A 26551-nucleotide genomic window follows, 5' to 3' on the forward strand; every position below is an offset into this window, starting at 1 on the left:
GTCCTCCCCGTCGGGGCCGCAGCCGTCACGGAGCCGGGGAGTCGGCGCCCGCCGGGCCTGTCGCTGCCGCCTCACCTGCGCCCGGCGGGGCGCTGGCCGGGTAGTACATGGGCAGGCTGTGGCGGTGACGGCGCAGGAAGCGCAGGACAGGGCCCAGCAGCGGCTCCGGGCAGGGGCTGCTCTCCGCGGCATCCTCCGGCAGCGGCAGGGGCACCTGCAGGGCACAGCGGTCCGTCAGCACCGGGGGCTCCGGGGCTACACAGGGGCCCTGTGTCCAACCTGGCCTTGAACACTGCCAGGGATGGGCACCCTGTGCCAGCGCCTCAGCACCCTCAAAACCACCATCAGCGTTACCCCTAAATGTACAAGACATTCCCAGCTCCTGTGGGAGTCAGCAGTGCACTTGCACTCAAACACCCCTGCAAGGGTGGTTATTTCCCCTCTTTTTGACGTTTCATCACTGGTTTATCTACAGGCTGAAGCGGGCTGGGATGGGAGTAACAGGAACCACGCTGGACAGGGCTTGGAGCAGCCTTCTCTAGTGGAATGTGTCCCTGCCCATGCAGGGGGTTGGAACTGGATGAGCTTTAAGCTCCCTTCCAACCCAAACCAGGCTGGGATTCTGTGATTCTGTGTGGAAACACAGCCAGCCCGAGGCACTGAGGGTATGTTCCATTAAGTGCATGGATACTGACTGTATTTGGCAACATGCCTACAAGGAACACCCAAGGAAAACATAAATTTGACATTTAGCAAATATGGGTGAAATCACGGTGAAGAAAAATACAAAAAGCAGAGAGGTGTTTGCATTCAGATGCAGACACCATCACCTGTGTTCATACAAAGGAGGCAGGGGATTCGCATCTGCACGGCCATGGCTGTGACACATGCCAGTTTGCGTGATGGAAATGGGTGGGCACAGCCTATGCCCCATCCCTTTGTCACCTGCCTGTGTTTACAGTTCATTCCCTTTGGTTTCTGCACTAAAACCTCTAGGAGCTGTCGTTGCAGGAACTGCAGCACGTTAACTGTGAGCAACAGCAGCAGGAGGAGAGGGGAAGTGCTCCCTAGCTGAGGGTTCAAGCACCAAATCATGTTTGAGGTCCGGCAGGAATTCGTCAGGGCTGGGATTGCTCTTTGTGAGTGCAGCTGGTTTGGGGTTTGGAGCAGGCAATGCTGTGGTGCTCAGACGCTGTGCCCCTGCCTGTGGTACTACAGGAAGAGCTTTAGCAAACATTTTCATGTCATCCTCACTCAGTAAATCCCCTTATCACTGAAGAAGGCCAGTTGCTTTCATTCTTGGCTACAGAAGGCTGTTCCCTGTTGAAAAATCTGCTTCTCCTGGGCTCAGCTGGGACAGGTTTGGGGTGGCTTGTCATGCATTTGTACCAGGAAACATTAGTAATGGGGGGAAACAGGACAAGTGACCCCTGGTTCTGCTGGCTGGTTGTACTGAACTGCATGTGGGATACAGAAATGCCATGAAGGAAAACAAAACGGCTTGAAGTTCTATTGGCAAACTGCAAATGCACCCAGGTAACAGCAGGAGCACGACGGGCTGCGCGTGGCGAGCACTGCGGGCGTGGGACCTGCTTGGGCTGCCCAGGGAAATAGCTCAACAGAAACGTGGGGCTTGAGGGGAAAGACAGAGCAGAAACCGAAGTGAACAGCACTGACAAATCAGCCTGCTGATGAACGTGCCTGCCTGCCGCTTGCCTTACCTGCTCCGATACGAGGGCTTGGCGCAGTTCCTCCTTGAGGTCGATAAACTGATCGTGATAGATGGCCATGGACCAAGGCTCCCTGAAGAACCTGGTTAAAAAAGAAGAAATTCAGTTATCTTGTGAACCTCTCATTAACCACTAATAAAGTATTTACCTGGTTTTTGCCTTTATAAATGACAGTTCTGGACCCATCACGATCGTTTGTTCATAAAATGCCTCCTGTAACAGCATGGTCAATCAATTCTTTTAATGGATGTTCCTGATGTACAGCCAGCTTCAGTAATTACATTTAAAGTGGCTTAATTCAGAGCTGTGGCAAGACCCAGTGAAGAATCCTGATTTTATCAGAATTTAAAAGCCTGAAGACCTGTAAAGAACGGTGTCTCCATTATCTGTCCTCATTTGAGAAAAGCAGATTGCAGGATTAACTGAACTGCTGCATAAACAAATTAAATTTGTGTAGACAATGACACAAATGTTGTTCATCATTAAGGTTTCTGGATTAATAAAGGCCAGAAAAACAGGCCACCGTGGTGCTGCAATATGTTCTTTGCACTGGTACTGAGCTAAATTGAACCTATTCTAGGAGGAAGCTCTTGTAACTTTTTCATTCATGGCAGCATCCTTCCGTGAGAAGGCAGGGAAGGGGTGGAAAGGACCCGGCTCGATGTGGAGACCCAGGCTGCAGATGTGACCGGAGGCAGCAAGCTATGGACTGGGGTTACTGCTCTCTCTAGGATGAAGAACTTTCTCAGCGGCAGGGAGATGCTCTGTGTGTAACTGCTGTCAATGCCCTCTGGAGCAGGGGTGCGCCGTGTTCACCCCGGAAGGACTGGGAGCTGTCAGCAGGGTCCTGCAGGAGCTTGTCTGGGGGGGGTGGCTGCAGCCAACGTGCTCTCTTTGGGTGCTGCTGCCGGGAGCATGTGGATGCTGTTGCCCCACTGAGCTGCCAGGTCCTGAATGAACGCTAGGATAAAGCAAAAGGCGCCACACGTTTAATAATTCTGCTGTTCCTGTGTGCAGAAACTCCCGTGCAGGTTCCTGGGTGCAGATGAGATGTTCATTGCTGCCCAGCGGCAGGATCCCCCTGCTCTGAGCAAAGCAGCAGCGCTCCCGCATGACCCGCACTGGTAACGATGCTCTGTGCTCCTGCAGAACCATCCTGCTTCTGTGACACCCCATAGAAGCTCTTCCCCACCCCACTGCTCCCCTTCACGGTTGTTCTCTGCACCACCAACTGCCCCGGAGGCCTCCCGCAGGCTTCAGCAGTGTCCAGCTCCTGGGTGGATGTTCTCACAGTACAAACGCTCACTGGCACTAATACAAAGAGTGAGCAGCAGCTCAGGGAGGGGATCCTGCCCCTCCGCTGTGCTCTGGGGAGACCCCCCCTGCAGCCCTGATCCAGCTCTGGGGCAGCAGAACCAGAGGGACGTGGAGCTGTTGGAGCGAGGCCAGAGGAGGCCATGGAGATGCTGCGAGGGCTGGAGCAGCTCTGCTCTGGAGCCAGGCTGAGAGAGCTGGGCTGGGGCAGCCTGGAGAAGAGAAGGCTCCTGAAGGGGAGACCTGAGAGCAGCTCCAGTGCCTGAAGGGGCTGCAGGAAAGCTGGAGAGGGGCTTGGGACAAGGGATGGAGGGACAGGCCAAGGGGAATGGCTTCAACCTGCCAGAGGGGAGACTGAGCTGAGCTCTTAGGCAGAAGCTCTTCCCTGTGAGGGTGCTGAGGCGCTGGCACAGGGTGCCCAGAGAAGCTGTGGCTGCCCCATCCCTGGCAGTGTTCAAGGCCAGGTTGGACACAGGGGCTTGGAGCAAGCTGCTCCAGTGGAAGGGGTCCCTGCCCGTGGCAGGGAATTGGAGCTGGAGGAGCTTTGAGGTCCCTTCCAACCCAAACCAGGCTGGAGAGTCTATGAAGTACCATGTCCTTGCCATGGGGGTGCTCCCAGCCTGGCAGTCTGTGGTAGCACATCACCACAACCGACAAAATTAATTCGTATACGAAATGTTGGAAAAGATGGGCTCAGCTGTACGTGTCTTTAATTACTATACACCCAGAGCGTGTGCAGAAAGCTAGGGAAGAATAGTATGTTCCCCAAATATTTAAACCCCCTTCAGAGAAACCCTCATCCAACACAAACCTTTAACTCAGCATTGGTACTAGAGAGCAGAGCAGGGAGAAGCGGGGTGTCCTACAGGAATGCATTAAGACTATTTTTACTGATATGCCCTTCTAAAAGGCCAAACATTTGGTCTTCAAGCTGGCATCTTACTTTCAATTCTAACCCTGGCACGATGATTTCATCTTCTGGCTGCTGCACATCTCCCAGCATCCCTATCTTGGTGAAGCTCACCTGCCTCACTAACACCTTGCATTAAGTGGTTACGAAATGTTTCAGGGATGCTGCATGTTCCTGCTGCTGCCTGCTCAGTCCATAACTGCAGTTTTATCCATTCCTGCAATGTTCACAGATTTGGAGCTCAAAACCTGACGTGTGTCCCCAGTTTGCAGTGTTCAATGCAAATAAAATGTCCTTTTTGGAGGCACAGAGAATGCCTGTTGGCATTTTCTACATGAGTGCTGAGATGTACCTGCTGAGAGGCACCTGCCTCCCAGGTGCCCTTCACCTCCCCTGCAGAAATGTAACCAAGGGCAATTTGAAGAAAGGCTCCACAGCAACACCTCACGTTCTTTGCAGGCTCTGTGTTTTTACCCATTCATCTCCTGTTGAAATCCCCTTTCCACAGGGCATGTGCTGGCTCTGGGGACCTACATATGGCAGCTACAGGGAAGCCCCACCATGAGAAAGCCCATTTGAAGCCAAGCCAAGGCGATGCCTTAGCGAAGCTCGCTCTGGGTGTCAGCAGCAGTCCCTCGGGGCACGCCAGAGGAGGCTCTCCAGCGCAGGGGATGGGGCCTGGCGTGCCCCCAGCCGAGGCGCTGGGGCTGTCCTGGGGCAGCATCTGCCCCGTGTTTGCACACTGAGCCCTTCGCAACCTTCCGGGGACCAGGTTAGATACGCACAAGACAACGGGTGGTGCTGGCCCGAGCCTCATGGCTCCCAGCGTGGTCACTTCCCAGCAGGAATCCCGCTGGCTGCAACAGGGGCTATGGGGAAGGCATCTGGAACCAGAGGGGAGAATGTCTCCTCCCAAGGACAATCGGCCACATCCTTTTTGTTGCTAGGAAGCTGGGCTCGCTTTCCATTGACAAACAGCGTTTAAAGTCTGTTCTGCATCATCTGTGATGTGCAGCCTACATCAGATGAAAGCGATGGAGAAGGAAAATAGTCCTGTAGAAAAAACATGGGATCTCTCCCTTTTCAAGAGATACAGCACTAAACAGAACAGACAAAGTCAGCCTCCGTTACAAGCAAAACTGGAGTAAGCATGCACGTGGCCTTCCATCTGCGAGCTGTCTGTATGCCAGTGCCTAAAGAGGCTGACAAGGCCTGTAGGGATGGGACAAGCGGGAATGGCTTTAACCTGACTGAACATGAAGGAAAGCAAGACATGAATAATTTCCACTTATGCTACTTAAGATGGGCTTCTGAGGAGCACTCTTGCTTTTGTCTTTATGTATTCCATATTGGGTGCTTTTCTTGGAAAACCTCAGCTGAAATCCTCTCCCAGAATGAAAGAAACTGGTGGCAACAGACTGGGACGTGTCCAATACAGCAGAAATAGCACCAACCAGAAAACAGTTCTTAAAAGAGGTTTGATTTTCTCATTCCTTTTAATGCAAAAGTAAATCTCATTATCGCAGCCTGAAAAATAGTGGTTTTGTTTTGGGTCTGAGGACTGTTAATATGTTTTTAATTGCTTCCATTCCTTTTGTTGCTGCTTCCATGAACCCGATTGACATGTTGATCACTGGTGCTGCATGGCCAGGCCACGGGCACAGCCTGAACTGGGAATGCAGCTCCTGGAACTGGTGCAGCATTCCCTGCCTGCAGGTGAGCTCATGGAGCTGAGCCCCACAAGCGAGCACAGGGCCCAGGTAAGGGAATTGAAACCACGGCCCTCGGCAGCACCCATCCCTTGGCAGAGTGCTGGGGAAAACCCCTCTGCAGGGAGCTGCCTGTGAGGATGCTGTGCCCGCCCGTGTCCTTCTGCTACCCAAAGTATGGAAACCACCACAAAACGAAACCCCACTCCTCGCAGCCCTGCTGTCCCCACTGCACCAACACATAGACTCGGAGCGAACAACTGCTCAGGAACTCAGACCATCCATGCAGTGGTTTGCATCCACTGCAGCTCTTGTTAAAGGCCTCCAAATAATCACAAACACAGATCTCTTGAACCCTGTTCATTGCTTCATGAGGCAGCCTGAAGTCACTGGTGACCTGCCCCACGGCCCAGTACACACAATGGGACTGCCCAAAGCTGGTTCCTCCATCATCCAGCACTGCAGGCACATGCACACCCATGAGGCAGGGCCATTGATAAACTTAATCTCCTGTTAATCTGTGAGCAGTGCAAAGTCCCCCTTGTCCCTGCAGCTTCCCACCCTTGGCACAACACGGTGAATTTTCAAGCTGGACGCCTGTTGTCCGAGTTTGAATTTCTTTTTTCTTGAAGAAGAAATGTGATGCTGGAAGTGCCAGTCTCCAGGCTGCATCCGCTCTGTCTGGAAGAGCCTCTGTCAGTGCTCAGACACGCAGACCCAGAACATTCAAAGTCGTTCCTTCGCACATTTGGGGTCCTAAAACCCAAATGACTTCGGTGGGTTATGGAAGTAGTTTCCCACTGGTGCTTTGGGCCCGCAATGGAAAAGGCTCCCATGTGCTGGAGGGCTGTGCTGCAGGATGCCATGTTCCTCCTTGGTCTGCCACTGCCTCGGCACTAAGAAGGAAGCTGCTGCTGTTCCAAACACCAGGAATCGAACCAGGACAAACACTGGAACTGAAGCAGCTGCTCAGGGGACATGAGCTCAAGTGCAGTCATGCCAGGAATGCCCATGGAGAGCAGGGAATTGCACCTCCCAGGAGTGGGGAGAGGGAAATACTGCTTAGGGATGCAATGCAGACAGCCACTCTCACAGTCTGCAGATGAGCAAAAGCCATTTCTCCATCACAAGTGCACATAAGACGAAACGTCCCATCTCGCCAGGAAAGGGGAAGAGGGTTTGTTTTGAGGACAATACATAGATGTTTTTAAGAATCTTAATTGCAAAGGTATTGTGATTCCAGTAAAAGATACAGAGTATTTTACATAGACATGTAAAGGCTGTTATGTATTTACAGGTACGTAGCAGCCTTCCAGTATCTGAAGGGGGCCTACAAGGATGCGAGACAGGGACTCTCCATCAGGGACTGTAGCGATAGGACAAGGAGTGATGGGTTCAGACTGCAACAGGGGAAGTTCAGGTTGGAGATAAGGAAGAAGCTCTTCCTTGTGAGGGTGCTGAGGCGCTGGCCCAGGGTGCCCAGAGAAGCTGTGGCTGCCCCATCCCTGGCAGTGTTCAAGGCCAGGTTGGACACAGGGGCTTGGAGCAAGCTGCTCCAGTGGAAGGGGTCCCTGCCCGTGGCAGGGGTTGGAGCTGGAGGAGCCTTAAGGTCCATTCAACACAAACCAGGCTGGAGTTTTACCTTGCACAGGAATCATAAAGTGTACATTTAAAGTAAAGGCAATGTAAGTAAAGCCATTGAGCATTTCCTGCTAACTATCATCTGAGCAGTAATTCTGAAAGGCAGCTTGTTTCCATAGGTAAAAAGCAAGATAATCTGTGCAAGGGCCACAAAGCACCACCCGAAGCGTTGTTCTCAAGGAATATAAAGTGTTCCCTGGTTTGCCATGTCTCAGAACTCACCTGCCACTGCTGAACCACCAGCACGTGCTGAGCCCTGCTCAGGGGCTCTGCTCACCCGCCGGGCCGGGGAGCCTGCTCACCGCTGCTGAGCTCATTAGTCAGGACTCTGCTGCTGCTCCGACCCAGGGATTACTGAAATCTGTGGTCTTATGGGCACTGAGCCTGTGATTTACTTCACCGGGCAGATCTACACAGCAGTGATGGTGTTCTCTGTGCTGCAGGCTGGTGTTTCCTTTGTACGCGTTGTGGGTCAGTCACAGAAGGGAAGCCTGTGCTTCCAACAGAACTACGGCCACACCTGCAGTGTGCTCTCTTTGGAAGATGACTGGTTTGAAGCCTGGGGGTTACAAACCCCTTTTTCTGTAGCTGCAAAAGTAAAAAGTGTGCCATTACCTGGAGACACCACTGGGAAGCAGATCTGAGCAGTACTCTCTCCACATTGGGATGCTGCAGCCCTGTCCCATCCCAAGTGTCCCTTCCAGCATTGGAATTTGGCAAAGTTTAGATACTTGATGAGATACGAGCAGTTATTGCATGGCTGATTCTCACTGAACTGCTTAAACTCTCTGAACTCTGTGCTCTTTAAAACTGATGTAAAAACATCACTCTAACTTCTGAAATAAGGGCTGCCCCTGAAATGAGGTTTATTGCATTTTTTCACACAGTTCTATTTCAGGGCAATGCATTATGAAAAACCAATTTAAAGGAAATGAAGTGTGATGCACCAAGTCAGCAAACAGGCTGTGTGCAGAGCTATGAGTGCTTCAGTGCCTGGTTTATGGGTCCCGAGGCCAGCCACTCGGAATGGTTTGCATCATTATCAATGTGAATCAGCAAGGTTCTGCTGCAAGCGTGTGTGGCCAGCGCAGCTGAGCAGCCTTCACTTGCTGATTGGGACGTGGGGTTTCTTAGTAACCCAGCTCTTCATTAGCAAGTTACCAGCTCCTTCAAACTGCAGTGCTGTAGAGAAATCTAAAGCCACGGAAGGGTCCTGCCGTTTCTACTGCCTGGCTCTGGAAGTACAGCTCTGCCCGTGCACCTCGGGGTCAGCATCTAATTCTGGTAGCAAAAGAGCTACCAGATCTCCCTTCCTGTCCTCCTCTTCCCTCATCCTGTCTGTCTCCTCCTGTAAAGCACACAGATTTCCCTCTAATGAGGCCACAAAGTGCACTGAGCAGCATCAGCCCCTCAGCCACACTCGTACCTGCCACATTTCCCTTCTGCTTCCTTTCATCCCTGGAGAAAAGGAGTCTCACCGCCTGTATGATGAACAAAAGCCTTAGGTGGAGTCCCTAAGTGATCACAGCGTGCTAATGGGGTGGGAGCTGGCACATTCCAGACAGCAGACATCCTAGTGTTTCTCTTAATGAACTATCCCTCTCCATTTCTGAACGGCTGGCTTAACAACAGCTTTTCTATGCAGCATTCATGTTTAAATGCGACATGCATTTCATGTTTAAATAACCTCTGATTATCCAGGCTGCAAGTGATAAATTTGTATCCTTACCTTCCCCTTTTAAAAGCACTTAAACCATCAAATATTCTTCTTTTTCTTATTTGTTCTATTGTGAGATGTTCAATTAGAGTTGTGTCAATAAACAATCCCGTGTGGTGCTTCTGCTTAAACTCTCATTAAATGACACTGCTTAATAAATCACTCAGCCTGATGTAACAGAGCTGTAATGTGTGAACTGAACTCAAAGGAAAGACGTAAATGGTTAATTTAAAATAAGTAAATGTTGTTCATACCACTCAGAATGCTCAGCTTGTACAGCTCGTATGAGAAATGTAACGCGAGCACAAGTGACGCTCCTGGTCCAGCACAAGTGACACTCCAGCTGCATGCCTGGCAGCCTTGTGTCCTGTCATGCATTGGTACCTGTTGCTGGTGAAGCTGCACCGCTCTCCAGAGAGCATTCCTCACTTCCCTGGGTGCTGAGCCTCTGCACAGGCTGCAGACACACAGAATCATGGAACCATAGAATAGTTAGGGTTGGAAAGGACCTTAAGATCATCCAGTTCCAACCCCTCTGCCATGGGCAGGGACATCTCACACTAAACCAGGTCACCCAAGGCTCTGTCCAGCCTGGCCTTGAACACTGCCAGGGATGGAGCATTTTCTAACAGACCTACACATGCCAAAGTTACTCATTCCCTTCTAATGTGAGCATCGAGTCCCATCTGCTATTCCAGCACTGGGAAGGAAATTCCTTCCCCACATTTCAGCAGAATCCCCTGTCCCATGTACAGGCATTGCCAGAGCCACTCCCCAACTACCACTTGCCAAAGAGCTTCTGATCGATTTCTGCCAAAGGGGCTTCTCCCTGCGGCCCTGCTCCTCATCACCAGTCCCCAGAGCGACCTTTGCAGCACGGTGGACACAGAAACCCCAGCTCTGGAGAGCTCCATCGCTTGCAGCAGAGATGAGGCACTCGGAGCACACGAACAACCTGCTGCACGTGGCTCTGCTATTGTGTGACAGCCATCTGCTCCTCGTGGTGCTGCCTGAGACCACGCGGGGTAGAGACTGGTCCCTGGGTCAGGCGAATGCTTCAAGTGCTGGAAACCAAGTCATTAAAAACGTGAGCTCAGCTCGAACGCGTGGGTGCCCGTGAGGCTCCTCCTCCCCAGTGCAGCTGCCTGCGTGGAGTCCTGCAGGGCACTGACCCGTCACCCCCAGCCCTTCACACACACAGAGCAGTCCTGAGCATCCAGGCGCGTGCGCCATGGGCTGCGGGATGCAGACGGAGGGGTAGCAGGTACAGATGGCTGGAAGCACACTGTGGTAAGAGCTAAACATAAATGCACTCTAAGGAGAGCACTTGGCACCCTGAGGTATGTGCTACTCGGAACTCTGACTGCTACACCATGCGCTAGCCTGTCAGCATGCTCCGTAAACTGCTAGGTGCCAGAGGTGCTCAGCACAGAGCATCCCACTAACTTCGGTGGACACGAGAGGGAACTTGGGGAGTAGGTACGAGAAAAAACTCGTAGAAGGGACGGCTGAGCAGCACATTTCAGACCCCGATGATGGCAGATGATGTTGCCTCTGGCAGGACACTAACTGCAGCCCGAACTGTGCCATTCCTGCAGGGACACTGCCTCTGCTATCAGACAACAGTGCTACCCCTCTGCCTCGTCATCAGTGTTTGCCACACCAATGTGATACAACCAGCATCTTCTGAGGGTCAGGACTGGAAACAAGCCCATTAATACAATGTTACAAATCCCAAGTAAAGCACCACTCACACCTAATTTGATAAATAAACTACTTGAGTATTTTAGAAACCAGTGGGTCAGTTTTCTACATGTTACATCAGTAGATTTGGCTTTCATTAATGCCAAATGAAGCCTACATGAAGCGCTCCTACCTTATATTAAAGGTATGATGCCAGTGAGCATCCGTTTGGCTGCCACGTATCAGGAGACCCCCCTAATAATGCAGTTTGTACTTAAGATGCAGCAGAGGGAGATTCCACCGCTCTGTGGACACATTCCGTAACTTGGCAACTGCCTTCCCCTCGGGGGAGCACACGGGTGTAACTGCCTGGGGACACTCCTCTGTGAAGCACTATGGAGCACACGGGGTGTAACTGGCTGCGGGGCACAAGCTTCCTTCCTCCTCCAAGAGGAGTGTTCCCTGTCAGAAGAAGCCTCACTCTCGGGTGCTCAAATTCCAGTTGAGTCTTTTTGAGATGCAAACTTATGGGAAATGAATAAAAATTGCAGAACTTGTCCTTCCTGAAGTGGGTTCCAAACCTAGAGAGTAATGCTGTTGAATCTCCAGGTGACCTGAAAGCTTTGTATACAAAATACCCAGCTTTAGGATACTGTGTCTCTGGTTCCTGTGGTTTTGCCTGCCCTGACACAGGACAACTGCAGCATGCGATGGCTGCAGGCCTGGATGGAGCGAGGACACCAACCGTGGTGGCACAAAGCAGATGGAAGGGTGCCTGCCCATTGCTGATGGCAATGGTGCCTTTCTCCTGCAGCACAATGGCAAGTGAGGATGAGGCTTTCCCTGGTCAGTAAATACTGCCTGTGGCCCTCAGACCTCATTCCCCGCAGACCTTGGCATCCCATAACCCGGTCAGAGGGATGGAGTGCATCCCACCGTGGTGCGGTCAGAGGCAGCTGTCTGACTGGATGTGCTCATCTCCTGGCTTAACAGCCCGTTTCCTCAGCTGTTGTTTGCACGGGTGGCAACAGAAACATTGGCTCTTGAATTCCTGTTCCGCTAAGGAATGAAGTGAGCCCACAGTGAGCTCAGAGGCTGCTCTGAATGAAGCTGCAACACCCAACGTCTGTGAGAACAGGTCCAAATGTGGCTGCAGAAGCTTAACAACAGGCAATTACTTCTGAAAAAGACTAATATGTGCTGTTATCACATTAACAGCTCTGTCACTGGCATCGCAGCCAGGTCTTCCGAGTGCTTATTCTAACTGTGCAGCTGTAGAGCTGCTCCAAGACCTCCTTTGGAAATGCCCATAGTACCTGTCTGCTAAAGGAGGAAGGAAAAGAAACTCCCAAACTCTTCAGTTCCATCAGATGCAGCGCTGCTGCTTTAACCAGGGGAGCTCAAAGCATTGTCTCCCTGGAAAACAAGTTTCATTCAAAAGCCTCTGAGGCTTTCAGTGAGCTGTGAAAATACTGTTAATGTAGAGGAGGAGCATCAAACCCACTAAAAGCTCACATCTCGTGCGCTGTGCAGCCAGGTGGCTGGGGCGATACAGAACGATGATTCTCTGTTGGCTTTTTAGATACTGCGTGATAGGTTGGTAAATTGATGAACTTGAAGTCTTCAAGGGCAGCAGTCTGAATGCTCATAACCAGCAGTGATGTGGTGGGGGCATCAGACTTGGTCTTGCAGACTTGGGGGCTCAGGGGCTTCCTCCACTCCCTGCTCCCCCCCCAAACACACACGTAGGAAGGGAGGGGTAAGGGATGTGGTTCCAATCTTCCACTTGGTTGTGGGTCAAGTCCTGCAGGTTTTAATCACTCTGAACTCCCACTGAAACCAGTGGAAGGTGTCTCACACAAGAGGAAATGTTATTTCTGTCATCATTACCACCAGGCGCTCCGGCGGAAGGGGTTAGTTACTTGTTGGGCTGCCTGGACCTGGAGCCTGTTGTTAATGCTAATTTGAAGCTGGCACTGGCACATTATGGTCAGGAAATGCGGTTCCGTGGGGTTAACGGCCAGCTCCAACACCCGATGCAAATCAGGGAGGAAAGGCCTCTCGTTAGTCAGGAGGTAATTTGCATGTTACACAGGAATAAATGAGCTCCCGGGTGGCAGCTGAGCCGTCCTGGGAATGAGGAGCCACAGTGGGAAACCTGAACACAGCAAAGATCAGACCTGCACTTCCCGGCCGCACAGGAGCCCACTGGACACAGGCCTGGGGAGGGGAAGGCAGGTTTACAAGCTTACCCAGCAATCCACAGCATTCCCACTGCCTACCTTCTCACTCAGGGCGCTCCACATCTCGCTAGGAGGGACTGCCGGTGGGTGCAAGAGGAACGTGCACCGGTTTAAAAGTTAAAAGGAGTTTTTCCAAAGTCAAAAGGGAGAAATTCGGTCCTAACATCAGCTTTGCATTCACACAGTCATGTGAGGTCATTACAGCCCATGTGAACACCACCCAAACCAGTTCTGCTTCTCTATCACATCTCTACACAAAGAAATCAACTAATGCATTCTTGTTTTCCTTGCCAAAAGATGACCAGACACCACTTTTTGTCTACATCAAAGCCTCAAGACAGTCTCCATCCCTCAAGAGATGCTAAAACACAATTATATGGTTTTCTAATAGACAGTCTTCTCGTGGCCAGGTTTTAACACTGTGTATTTTGTATATCGGACATATACCTGTATACCTTGTATATAACATTGCATTATGTGGATGTGTATGCACCGCATATAGGATGCGATATTACGAGACTATGCTATATTGCCAGCCTTCTTCCACTGCCCTACCTCCTCCTGAAAGAAGCAGTCTGCTGTGCTGGTCTCTCTGTGCCAGGACTGCTGCATGGGGATGACGGGCAGTTTGCTTCCTCCCCTTCCCTTTCTCACTGGTCCTTTCCTCCTGCCTAGGCTGCCTGCAAAGGGCTGTCCTTCACTGCAGCGGGTTGTTCTGTCTCCTGCCTGTTGAACTACCTGGAGAACCTATCCTCCTTATAGTACAGACATTTGTAACAGACATACCAGGACTGATGTGAACGGGAACACACACGTGTGTGTGTGTGTGTGTGTGTGCGTGCATGTACAAGCACTGGAAGAAACAAGCAAACAAGGATAAAAGAGCAGCATCTGTGATTTCATTCAAATGACCAAAAAGGAAGAAGAGAAGGACCAAACCTATCTAAAGGTAAGGTATAAAGAAGATGAAAAGCAGGGCTGGAGGCAATAAAATAACCGGGTAAGAAAAACCTGGCAACTGTAATTCAGGAATTTTGCCACAGGCTAATGAGAGGTGAGAGAAAATAATGAGGCAAAAGATCCCAAACAACATCCACATCTAAAGGCTGTAAAAGACAGGTCCAAAATTAGCCCATCAGCACGCATTAAGAGGAGCTCAGGAGATGCGGTGGGGGCTGATGAGGGTGTCCCTCTGTGGCACCCCAGGGATCCTGGCCAGGCCACGCAGACGTGCAGGGCACGGTGCCTGTGAGGACCCTGAGCAGGCGCCCTGAGCACGGGGAGCAGCTCACACGAGCGGTGCTGCAGGAGCTGAGGGCAGAGCTGCACCTCTCGGACTCCCTGTGCTGACTGCCCTGACGACTCCTGTTCACAGATCAGCACCGGGGTCTTCATCTCCACTGAGGTTTGTGAAGTCGCTGGGGAGTTTTGAACTTGACCTTTCCTGTAATCAGCTTGTGCAGTGCATGGGGATCCCACCACGATCGCGGGAGCAAGGGGGGGCAATGCATTCTGAGCTCCTCTCCTGAAGGAACAACCTGTCCATTCAGAAGTCAATGTCTCACCTCTTCCAGACCTGCGGGCGCAGCTATGAAGGGTGCAGACAAGTGGAGCTGCACCGAGGTCCCTGGCTGGGCTACGCACCCAGCAGTGGGCAAGGGAACTAACGCTGGTTTTGTGGAGGCCAGGCAAGTCCTGCTAGCTGTGCTGCAGGCAGAGGTCCCAAAGCAAGATGATTTATTCCTCCAGATGTTGATGCTGGTGTGAAACGTGCTAGCACACAGAACAGCTGGCACTGTGAGCACATCTGGGCAAAGAGTGCGTTCAGTGTCTGGCAGCATTTGTGGCTGATAGGAAAGCTTGAGTCACAGTTGTGTCTGCATATTGGCACACCATGGAAAAGACTGATGATACCTCACCACAACCTGAATATTGAGTTTCTTCCAGTGCTCAGGATGCATTAGCTGATCAGCATCAGCTGTGATGAGGCAGGAAAATGATCTGTTGTCTTAGCCTGTGTCTTATACAGTTGTGTCATCCTCCCTCAGTTTCTGCTTCACACTTATTGACAATATACTGTTTATGTGAACTTGACATTTGCTGTGTGCTGCTCCTCTCTTGTAAAACAAACCCAACATTGTCTAGAAATCAAGATCAATCCCCGTAGCAGCAGTAATTCACAAGTTCCACACTCAGCAGAGGCATACAAAGGTCTCCTGAAGTGAAATCTATAAAGAGACATTTTTGTCCAAGAAACTCTTAAACCTCATAGTTGAGGTTTGGGCTTATCATAGAATCCCAGCCTGGTTTGGGTTGAAGGGACCTTAAAGCTCCTCCAGCTCCAACCCCTGCCCATGGCAGGGATACCTTCATAGAATAGAATCATAGAATCATAGAATAGTTTGGGTTGGAAAGGACCTTAAGATCATCCAGTTCCAACCCCCCTGCCGTGGGCAGGGACACCTTACGCTAAATCATATCACCCAAGGCCTCGTCCAACCTGGCCTTGAACACTGCCAGGGATGGAGCATTCACAACCTCCCTGGGCAACCCATTCCAGTGCCTCAGCACCCTCACAGGAAAGAATTTCCTTCTTATATCCAATCTAAACTTCCCCTGTTTAAGTTTTAACCCATTACCCCTTGTCCTGTCACTACAGTCCCTAATGAAGAGTCCCTCCCCAGCATCCCTATAGCCCCCCTTCAGATACTGGAAGGCTGCTATGAGGTCTCCACGCAGCTTCTCTTCTCCAGGCTGAACAGCCCCAACTTTCTCAGCCTGTCTCCATACAGGAGGTGCTCCAGTCCCCTGATCATCCTCGTGGCCTCCTCTGGACTTGTTCCAACAGTTCCATGTCCTTTTTATGTTGAGGACACCAGAACTGCACACAATGCTCCAGGTGAGGTCTCACGAGAGCAGAGCAGAGGGGCAGGATCACCTACTTCGCCCTGCTGGTCACGCTCCTTTGGATGCAGCCCAGGATACGGTTGCTTTCTGGGCTGCAAGCGCACACTGAAGCCGGCTCATGTTCATTTTCTCATCAACCAACACCCCCAAGTCCTTCTCTGCAGGGCTGCTCTGAATCTCTTCTCTGCCCAACCTGCAGCTGTGCCTGGGATTGCTCCCACCCAGGTGTAGGGCCTTGCACTTGGCATGGTTAAACTCCATGAGGTTGGCATCAGCCCACCTCACAAGCGTGTCGAGGTCCCTCTGGATGGCATTCCTTCCCTCCAGGGTATCAACCGAACCACACAGCTCGGTGTCATGGGCACACTTGCTGAGGGCGCACTCAATCCCACTGTCCGTGTCAGTGACAAAGATGTTGAACAAGACCGGTCCCGACACTGATCCCTGAGGGACACCACTCGTTACTGGTCTCCAGCCGGACATTGAGCCATTGACCACAACTCTGTGTGCGGCCATCCAGCCAGTTCTTTATCCACCGAGTGGTCCATCCATGAAATCGATGTCTCTCCAATGTAGAGACAAGGATGTTGTGTGGGACAGTGTCGAACGCTTTGCACAAGTCCAGGTAGATGCCATCAACTGCTCTACCCCTGTCCATCAGTTCTGTGGCCCCATCATAGAAGGCCACCAAATTGGTCAGGCAGGATTTCCCCTTAGTGAAGCCATGCTGGCTGTCACCAAGCACCTTGTTGATTTTCATGTGCCTTAGCATGCCTGCCAGGAGAATCTGCTCCAAGATGCTGCCAGGCAGAGGTGAGACTGACTGCTCTGTAATTCCCTGGGTCATTCATTTTCCCCTTCTTGAAAATGGGGGTTATATTTCCCTTTTTCCAGCCATCGGGAATTTCACCCGACTGCCAGGATTTCTCAAATATGATGGACAAGTCCTTTCCAGGGAGCTCACCCTCAGGGATGCAGCCGACACCACTGCTCCCAAAATACGGCTCACAAAGCATCCCTCTGCTGTTAACTGAGGGGCTTGGCCGGGTGCCCCCTCCTCTGCTTCCAGCAGACACTTGCACTTCCCTGTCTGAGCAGTGCACAGCTCCTCACCCGTGCTCCCTGGAGCTCTGCGACACTGGACCAGCGGAAGGGCAGAAGCCAGAGGAGGAGGTACAGAAGCCAAAGGCTCTTCAGCCCCTGTCTCAAGAGATCAGGTGCTTCGTTCTACAGAGTTTTTGACCAGCAGATCACTGTTATGATGCAGTTTCTTTTGGAGCACGGCACATCCTGTACAGCAAACTTGTACAAGCTGTTACCTAAATAACAGTGCTTACTATGGAAACTCTGCTACCATTTATGTCTTTCTTCACACCAGTTACAAATACAACGAATCAGAGCTGGAGACTTTTAGGACACCACTATCAGCTCTGCATCATGACATATATCCATTTGCTTCTGTGCTTGGCTTTCTGTCTCTGAACCATCCCAGGTTGTGTAGGTGCTTCACTTCTCCATCTGTGACAATGCAGGTTCCCAATCCACCACTTGTGAGGGATGTTTTAGAAGGAAAATCAAAATAGGATGTATCAGCAAATTCTTCTTTGCCTCCTGTTTCAGTTACACGCTCAAGGCGTTCTGTGAATCTTTCTGTGAATGAAACTCAAGGCTGGGTTGGGGTTTTGTGTTTGTTTTAACCAAGCTTGACTTCCAAAGCACTTGTTTGCACTGAGGCAAAAGGAACCAACCAAGTCTGAGTTTTCAGGCCAGGTCTTTTTTTTAAGCTATGAAATTCTGGAGAAGCAGTAGCAGATTAAAGATGTGCTAGATTGTGTTTCCCAGATAGGCCTCTCTGTAATAACCTCCTTAATCAAGTTTTCATTTCCAAAGGCAATGAAGAATCATCTCAGAGGAGGTGGCACATAAATCTTGCTAGAAACAGCTCTTCAGTCCCTCCCACCTCCTGCAGACCTGACTTGGGACACGGAGCCCACCAACTGCTGTGGGCACAGCGGGCAGAGGGAAGCACCTCAGAACACTGCAGGACCTGTGCCATGGTGGGAGAAGTCCTGCAAGGTGAATGAGGAACCTCCACTAAATAGAGTCCTGACACAGCCTCCAGCTGTAGAATTCACTTAAATACCTCACTTACATACAGAACACTGTCTAGAGGATAAACTTCATCGTTGGTTTTATCACCAGATGCTCAGGCACGTTGTGAGTGTGACTGTCATCATGAGTGATTTAAAATGTAATTCATAAATGTCATTCAAAGTGATAAAAACATCCTCTTTTAAAAGTGACTTCTGACTATGAATCTTCAGCAGAAAAGGACTGGTCAGGTTCAGCTTAATGAGTCAAACCTACTGAATATTCTAAGCAAAAGTTATCAAGATGCTGAGATGCTCTTTCAGATAAAGGGTGGTTGAGAAACCACTGCTCCTTCTCTCAGCAGATCTCAGTCACACAGCCCTGTGCAGGAAGCTCTCCAGGGCTTGCACTGCCACTGAGAATTTTGCCCAATAGTAGAAAATACTCTTATAAACCTATTTTTTGCTCTAAGAGAAAACAGGCAGAAGCCATAATAAACTAAGCCTGCAGTTCTGTCAGAATGTGGATGTGATGAACAATGTTGGGTTTCTCTCACCTGTAGAGGTCTGTAATCTGCCCTTGGTTCCAACGATAGCAGAGATCGTTGAGAAGACGCTCATGCTGGCCATACAAGCAGATGTAGTTGGAGGCAGGAAAGGGTTCCTTTGAAAAGCAGGTGATGCCATCGACCATGCTGTATTTGTTGATATGCATCCTGAAGTAATTCCCTTCTCTTGCCTCTCCGGTGATGATCTCCATCCCCTGGAACAGAACACACAAGGGAAGCTGTAGAGGTGGAACGAACCCCAGAGTGGGCACACGCAGAGGACAGGGCTCCCCTGCTGGTATTTACCACTTCTGAAAATCCACAGCCCTTTTTTGGGCAACAGCCTTTATCCAACAAGGTGCTTTGCTGCAGTTTGGATGCAAACACTTCCTGTGTGGGTTAGGCCTTGGTAACTGCACACAAACTGCAGCGTACGGGCAGGTGGGCTGTGCTGCCAGCCCCCAGTGCCATTCCAGACACCATGGGGTGCACCGGCACTTGGGACACAGGAGCCAGGGGGACCTGGGACCTCCTGGTGCAGCAGCTGGGGTCCCCAGGCAACAGGAGGTGACTGTTTCAGCAGCTGAATTGATCTTTATTCATGCCACTTTATTCTGCAGACTCTGCATTACTGCAGACGTGTGTGCTGTAGTTTCCTATAGGATAGCACCTGACGTACAAAGAACACAGGGGTGTTCCTGTACTCCCTCTCCTGATTTATAACTACGCATATATTTTCATATATGTATATACAAACAGTATATGTCCAGAGTCCAAATGGCATATCATAGAAACTATGGCATTGCAGGCAGAGGGTTGGCACAACCACATTAACCAGCTCCAAGCAGACTTCAACATTACAACTTAAAGGCTTATCACAGACCAGTTAAGCATTTTGGCTTTGTGTAGAAGTTTTCCATAGTCAGAGGTGTGACCTCCAACAAAGGAAGAAATACAGGAAGGTTCCTGGTCAGTTCTAAAGCAAACTTCAATGTTTTCTACATGCACTGTGCACTAGATGCTTGCCCACAGCTGAAGGAGGCTGGGCTTGATCTCTTGGGATGCTTCCACCTTTCAAATAGTGAATTACTACTGCCTCTAAAAAATACACATGCGTATGAGCATGTGTGTGTATATATGTACATACGCACACACATACACACACATGTATATTGATTTAGAATTGCTCTCCATGACTCCCTCCTGCTAATTTGAGTAAGGGCTGCCACCAACTCTCCTATCAATAAAAGACTAATAATGATGGGTGTTGATGCTCAAACTGCGGTATTTAGGTTCAGCTGCTGAAATCAATCACTTAAAAGACATAAATGTAAAGATTTGCTTCAGACCTCACATTGCAGTGGGATGATCAAATAGCTTGAAGCTGTATTCATGTTCCAGTTTTATCCATTTCTGAGACCTGTTGCTAGGCTACAGTCCCCTTTGTTACTTCCACATCTCTCTGCTAATACATCTCACTGCCTTCGCTTACTCCTTCCTCAGGAAATTCTTTCAGGATTTACTTGAAGTTCCTGGAGTGGCTGTGGAGATGTTCCCTTTTCAGAGAGCAGGTAAGCAAAGCTGCAGCAGAACAATTCTGACCATGTTCTAGCAATCTGGAATGATAAAGCCAGTTTTTCACTCCCTGATAGTCCTTTCTGCTTCCCAGTACATGCTGCTTTGGCCAGCTCTTCTTGATCTGCAAAGCTGGGAAACAAGGTGAGCCATGCTTCGATTCCTGCCCCCAGAGCATGGATTCCTTTTTAAACAAAATCATTTCTTTCCATGGACCATTTTTGCTTGAGTTCTAGAATCAACACTGAAGTAGTCTTTTAAAAGCCACTCTTTAGATGAACTACAAGAATGGGCTTGATGCAGAAATCCCTGAGGAAAAAGGTATGATCTGCATGAATGGGGGCTTGTCGAGGTGAATGGTCCTCTCTGGCTTTAAAAGACGTGAATCTTGTCCTACTCTTGTTTCACAAGTCAGGTTCTCCTGTAGGAGAAGCATCTCTTCACTGGTATCATGGGACAATCTCCTGTGCAGCCCAGCTGTGTGAAGTGCTTCCCCACCATGAGACAACTCTCACGGCTGCAGCACCAGCTACTTTCTGCCAGTGAAGTACAGAGCACCCCTTCCAGAACACATCCTTTCCCTACTGCTCTACAAACCAACCCCATTTCACTGACAGACCACACAGGTTTATCATCTCTATGATTACACTCATGCATCTCTAGCCCCTTACTGCAGGGAGGAAAGAGGTTAAGCACTAAGGCTGAAAGGGTATTTTAGTGAATCTCAGCTGATCATGTCCTATGTCCACTTTACAGAGACCAAGGTGTGCGGTGCCTGTGCAGGTATCTGTGCCATCCTAAAATAAGGACATCTTCCCAAATGGAGGACAAAACAAAGGAAAGTTCAGTACTGCAACTTACATGATCACACAGGGAAAGTTCCAAGTCCAGGCGGATGGGGATTCCTGGTTTAGCAATATGCAAGTAGTGATAGCCTCCAGGAAGAACACCTCCTGCCAGGAGGGAAATAGGAGATTAATTAAATCACAAGCAAAGAAAAAATAAAGTATTTGTTTGCTCTCCTTCATCTCTTTTTGTTTGTCTCTTTACTAAATGACTCTAAAAATGGAACCAGGAACTTATTTTGTTTTGGTGGACTTCGTGTTATAAACGTTCTTGGGTGCTCTTACACATATGGGTGCAGCAGCCACACACTGGAAAGTTCTGGTTATAGTTTTATTGATCTTGAACTTGGAATAAAGACACTGGGTTTCACTGGAAACACTCCATGTTTACTGCAATGTAAGTGAAAACAAAACTTGGCTTGTTAGTAGCAAAACTACTAAAGCAGTGTAAGCTTTTAGTGCAACTCACCTCTCTCCACTGACTAGATAAGGAACTTTGAGAGCTTCACTGCCATGAGATGACAGCTTGGGTGAGGTGGAGCTACCCTGGTTAGATAAAAAACATAAACACCAAGAAGGGTACGAAAGTATGAGAGAATCCAGTTGGACATACCTTTAATTTTGCACCCTTTGTATGTGGGAATGAGTCTGTCTGTGCCTTCTGATGCCACAGAAGAGGGCTGAGGGGTTAGATCCAGGAGACTCAGCATTGATGCAGCGAGCTCAAAGCCAATCTCTTTTGAACTGAAGTTGCTGTGTGTCCACTCATCTACATAGTATCTCCTGGAGTACTTTGTTAAGGGACCTGCAGCCCTGATGCTCACATCGTTAGTGCAGAATTTGGTATCGATCACAAGTCTCCCATCAAAAACCAGGCAAGCATCATTAATTGCCTTAAAGGTTTCATAATCCACCGTCCTGTAGGCAAAGCTAAAAAATGCCTGAAAAAGAGATGTAAATAAGTGGAGGTTATTACACATCAGTTACTGGCTCTTTCCATAAACCAAAACCCACTTTTCATGTTGAACATTATGTATCTTAAGAAACACGAACATAAAATAAAGTATGATTTTATAGACACAGAAAAATCCTTCTGACGCAGGAGTTACAACTACTCAAATCAACCCAACAGTAGTGAGGAGAATTACTGAACTGGACTCATCTACTTCTGGTTACCAGAGGAGCTTTCTTTTAAAAACTAACAGTAACTGTGTGGAACAGCCTGAGTGGTTGTGCAGGTCTGTGAGCTTATGGAACAGACTTGAAGCTTTTTCTCTTCTTTCAAAGAAAAGCCAAACCAAAAAGCTAAGAAATAAGAAAGGGCAGTGTACTCTGCATCTTAACTGCATCTTATAAACCTGTTTTCAACTGTTGTGCCTGACTCTTTGCCACCAAAGCACGTCACCCTGGCACCCAGCACAGCGACCTTCAGTGAAACGGGAGAGAGGAAATGAAAATCATTCGGGGGCAATGTCATCCCCACTCAGACCACAGCAGCAGAACTCCAGTGGAAGCTGTGGAGGCCAAGGGGTCTGAGAGGGGTACAAAAGGACTGAGTACCCGCATGAAAAGGAAAGCATTTGCATCTGTTATCCTTGATAGTGATGTCCATTTTGGAAAGCCTATCCAGACTTTGTCAGGACTGAAAGACATCTCTAACTGCTCCAGATCTGGTTAACACTTGCTCTGGGAGGCAAAGCAAATACTGATCTGTACTCCCTTGGTGCCTGGGACTGCTGGGCCACTCCTGGAGACAGGGCACGGGTCTAGAGGGACACCAGATCCCTGTACATCACCCGTGCCAGCCCAGGGAAGGCTGTGTCTGTCTGTAAAGTCCTTGGTACATCTGGCACTCACTTACTGAGTTTGGTGATGAGCAGATGATACCCATTCACTGTGGTTTGTTTTGTGGGTCTAAAAAGAGATGCGACTTCTGTTCTTGGGTAACACTGCCTGAGCTGTCTGAAGTGGCCCTGAGGTAGGGATTTGTCTCAGGACCAGCATCTACTGACGCCATGAGCTCATCTTCCCCACGGGAAGATTTCAAAGTCATTGAAAGAAAATCCCCCTAAATCCTTCAACTCCTCCTCTGAGTCTCAGAGAAGAAAGCGCTGATAATTCCCGTCCTTTGTCCTCCCGTGGCACCTGCACAGCGCCTCTTCTGGGACACGGGGAAGCAGCCCAGCCCCATGTCCCAGGACAGGAGCTGAGCAGCAGCGCTGCGGGGCCGGCGGTGTCGCTGCGTGGAACAGATGCACAGGCAGCCCGCGCTGCCGGGCGAGGGATGCCTGAGGAGCCGCTCCCACACCCTGCACAGCCTTGTGTCTGCTCCGCAAGGCACCACCAGGGAGGAGAGTGAGAGCCACGCACACCTGATCCCTGCCTGGGTATGTGCTTTATCCGGTTGTCTGTGCTGCCTGAAAGGAGCGTCTGAAACCTGGAGCCAAACATGCGGTCCCCGAGGACAAGAGTGCTGCGGAAGGTAAAACCTGCATCACCCGGAGGTGCTCAGCTCTGAAACGTGAGAAATGAGCAGCAGGGAAGGGAGGTTGGGTCACTGCAGCTTGGAGCCAGGGGGCACACACAGAAGAGCCCCTGCCCTAGGCCCTCACCCCCATCTGAGCACCACAGACAGAAGCGGGAGAAGATACAACTGTGAGCAGCATCTTTGCAGTTGCCTCTTCCAAAGGATAAACAGGAGGCTGCCAGAACAAGTGTCCCAAAACCAGGGTAAAACAAGAGTGCACACCGGACACTGAGGGTTGAAAGCAGTAAGAGTGACAAGGTTGAGAGATGTTCTGAACAAGACCATGGTCTGCAAGGGGTGCAGACAGATGAAGACTGACCACCTCACTGGTACAATACAGTTTGTGCAGCTTCAGAGCCTTTACAAAGAGCTCTCCCTTTCGTCAGTGCCCTCAGCTTTTAAAATCGTTATACAACACAAGCTGACTGTTGCTGCCCACCATCAAGAAATACCACTGTACAGGCTGGGGAAAGGGTGAAACAGCACATATCACCTCGCTGCCTTCACCCTGACCAGCCCAAGAAAACCATATGAGGGCAAACCAGCAGCAGTAACACGTTCTGCCCTCAGCACCAGCCTCGGAGAGGAGGCGGTTGTGAGCCGGGTAAAGGCATTACCTGATTATCCCACCAAACAGCGTCCCTGGGGGCTGAGGGCAAGTGCCAGATGCTCACGACTAGAAAAAAAAGCACAGGAGAGGAGGGAAAAGAGGTCTGGGAATGCCAGCAACGCTGGTGTGGCAGAGCCAGGCAGCAGAGGAGCTGGAGCCGCTGGGCTTTTTGCAAGGCAGTACATACAGGTCAGGGGATTGAACCCATCCACAGCATCCCAAAGCAGGCGCGGGCACGAGGACCACCCAGCCCCAGTGCTGCTCACAGCAGCCGTGTCACCGAGGGGAGGGGAGGGGACGGCAGCGGGCTCCAGGCTGGGAGCCATCTGTCAGCCCGGAGGCAGGCAGGGAGGCAGAGGGGGAGGCAAGGAGGCAGGGAGGCAGAGGGGCAGGGGGCAGGGAGGGAGGCAGGCAGGGAGGCAGAGGGGCAGGGAGGGAGGCAGGGGGGGAGGCAGAGGGGCAGGCAGGGAGGCAGAGGGGCAGGGGGCAGACAGGGGGCAGGCAGGGAGGCAGAGGGGCAGGGGGCGGGCAGGGGGCAGGCAGGGAGGCAGAGGGGCAGGCAGGGGGCAGGCAGGGAGGCAGAGGGGCAGGGGGCAGGCAGGGAGGCAGAGGGGCAGGGGGCAGGCAGGGAGGGATTTTCTCCTGCTGTTCCACCCTGCAGGACTCTACAGATCAAGCTCCCCCCGAGCTGCCAGCCAAGAGATGATGTTGGCTGAGAGCACTGAAGGCCCGAGCACAGCCCGCTCCCGGCGGAGGCTGCTCTGTGAGGCCTGACCCAAAGGTGATGGGTAAAGAGATGGGCTGGTGGTAGGTGGTGGGTGGATATTCACTCACAAGAACAAGAACCGCATGGAGATCTCTGTGGAGAGGGATTTTAGGGAAAGAGGAGAGAAACTGAACAGGGACATATGAGGAGGGAGTGAGGAACGTCACTGCTGATACAGAGAGCAAAGTCAGGAGACTGCCAGCAAATGGCTTTGCGAGGTCTTCACTCCACCAGGAAGGGCTTCGCTATCCATGTGTTACAAAAGAAAAGGACTGGGAAAGCCCAGTGACCGAGAGCTTCCAGCGAGGGGAGCCCTGCCGGGGATGCACGCAGCTCTTCCCTCCCAGGACTGCAGGACTCTGCCAGGGAAGCGCGCAGGGAGCCGGATGGCTCCCGGCAGGTGCGGGTTTGATGTGGCTCTGTCACAAGCACGTGGGTTACCCCAGTGGTGAAAACCAGAACTACTCTGCCCATCAGGAAAGCACCAAAACCAAAGAAGGGCCACAGCAGAGAGTGTGCACATTAATTTGCTTAGATAAGGCACTGATCCCATAGATGAGCAAACGCACAGCCAGGGATGTAGGGGGAGAAAGATGTGTTTAAAACACATTTTGATTGCATTACACAGCAGGCCTCTACCCTTTTTGGCTTCTATTGTGACTTAATCAAATGCACAGAACTATAGGCAGGAGGAACTGCAAATTTAAATGATAAAAGGATTTCTGGAATTGTTTAGAAAATGAATTAGGAGTATTTGTCACTCAGCAGTGAACGACTACTTGTGAGCCAGGTGACTTTAATACATTGTGATCCACATCAGGCAGGGTACAGAGATGGGTTTGTTTGGATTTTTAAAAGCCAACCCTTTAGACTAACAAGTGAGTGCTCAATCTGCTCCAGACAACGAGGAAACAGCTAAACCAAGGAGGGACTGTCTAAATTTGGTGGCCTTCGCCTTAAAAAGCCAGACTGATGGAAGTCCAGTGGAAGCACACACTTACCGAGCACTGCAGCTGGAAGGGTTTTGTGCTGGTGGTGAAGGAAGCACATGTGATGAGGTCTGGGTCACTGCCTGTGCCCCACTGTGCCAGGACACTGTCCCAGTGCACCGACACGCCGGCCTCCACCAGTGCCTGCCCCACGGCGCCTTCGAGCTCGTTGTTGTTGAGGCACGTCACGTTGGAGCTGAGCGGAGGCTGCACCAGGTGTATGCGGGAGCCAGCGATCCCGAGGGACAAGAGGGCTTCTACCGTGGTGTAAATGTCAATTGTATTCCCATAGACAATGACGTTCCCTGAGGGAAGAGAAAAAGGGGAACAATTTCTAAGATGTACAATGAAAACCTTATTAGTGTAACTGGGATGATAATACCACGGAATTGCTCCCTGTGACCCTCTCACTCCTCTGATGCTATGAAGCAAACAGCGTTACCTAGCAACAGTAGGCAAGATAATTTAGTGAAGAATCTGTACAAAACATCCCACAAAGTAGGCAAGTACTTCACATACAAGTATGACATTCACTCTGCCCCTCTGATTTCAAATTATTTTGATTGGAAATCCTCTAGGGAGGAAAAAAACCCAGCATTTTCATTTTGTTCTCCCCTCCCTCCTCAGTTTTGCTCATTCAAATACCTTACGGGGCGGCTGGACGGATGAGCGGGAGCAAATGAAACACTTCATGCAGAGAAACCCCACAAACTGTGGGAAGACCAAGTTTAGAACACAAACCTGAAG

At 50.5% G+C, this 26551-nt stretch overlaps 1 protein-coding gene across 5 annotated transcripts in view; it reads right to left on the reverse strand.

The window, feature by feature from the left end:
* The window catches only part of CFAP61 (cilia and flagella associated protein 61), a 105279-nt gene continuing 78728 nt past the window's right edge, over window positions 1-26551 (reverse strand). For all 5 annotated transcript variants that reach the window (XM_057433124.1, XM_057433125.1, XM_057433123.1 and 2 more), the window contains 6 exons: window positions 25817-26109; window positions 21526-21853; window positions 20929-21020; window positions 18502-18707; window positions 1722-1812; window positions 1-214 (listed from right to left, as the gene is read on the reverse strand). In XM_057433124.1, the coding sequence (XP_057289107.1) occupies window positions 26-214; window positions 1722-1812; window positions 18502-18707; window positions 20929-21020; window positions 21526-21853; window positions 25817-26109 (1199 nt within the window). In that variant the 3' untranslated portion in view covers window positions 1-25. The remainder of the gene's footprint in view (window positions 215-1721; window positions 1813-18501; window positions 18708-20928; window positions 21021-21525; window positions 21854-25816; window positions 26110-26551) is intronic.

This window comes from Pezoporus wallicus, unplaced genomic scaffold (genome assembly GCF_028554395.1).
Source record: "Pezoporus wallicus isolate ANWC-B61680 ecotype Strahan unplaced genomic scaffold, APGP_CSIRO_Pwel_v1 contig_5416, whole genome shotgun sequence".
NCBI classification, from domain to species: domain Eukaryota; kingdom Metazoa; phylum Chordata; class Aves; order Psittaciformes; family Psittacidae; genus Pezoporus; species Pezoporus wallicus.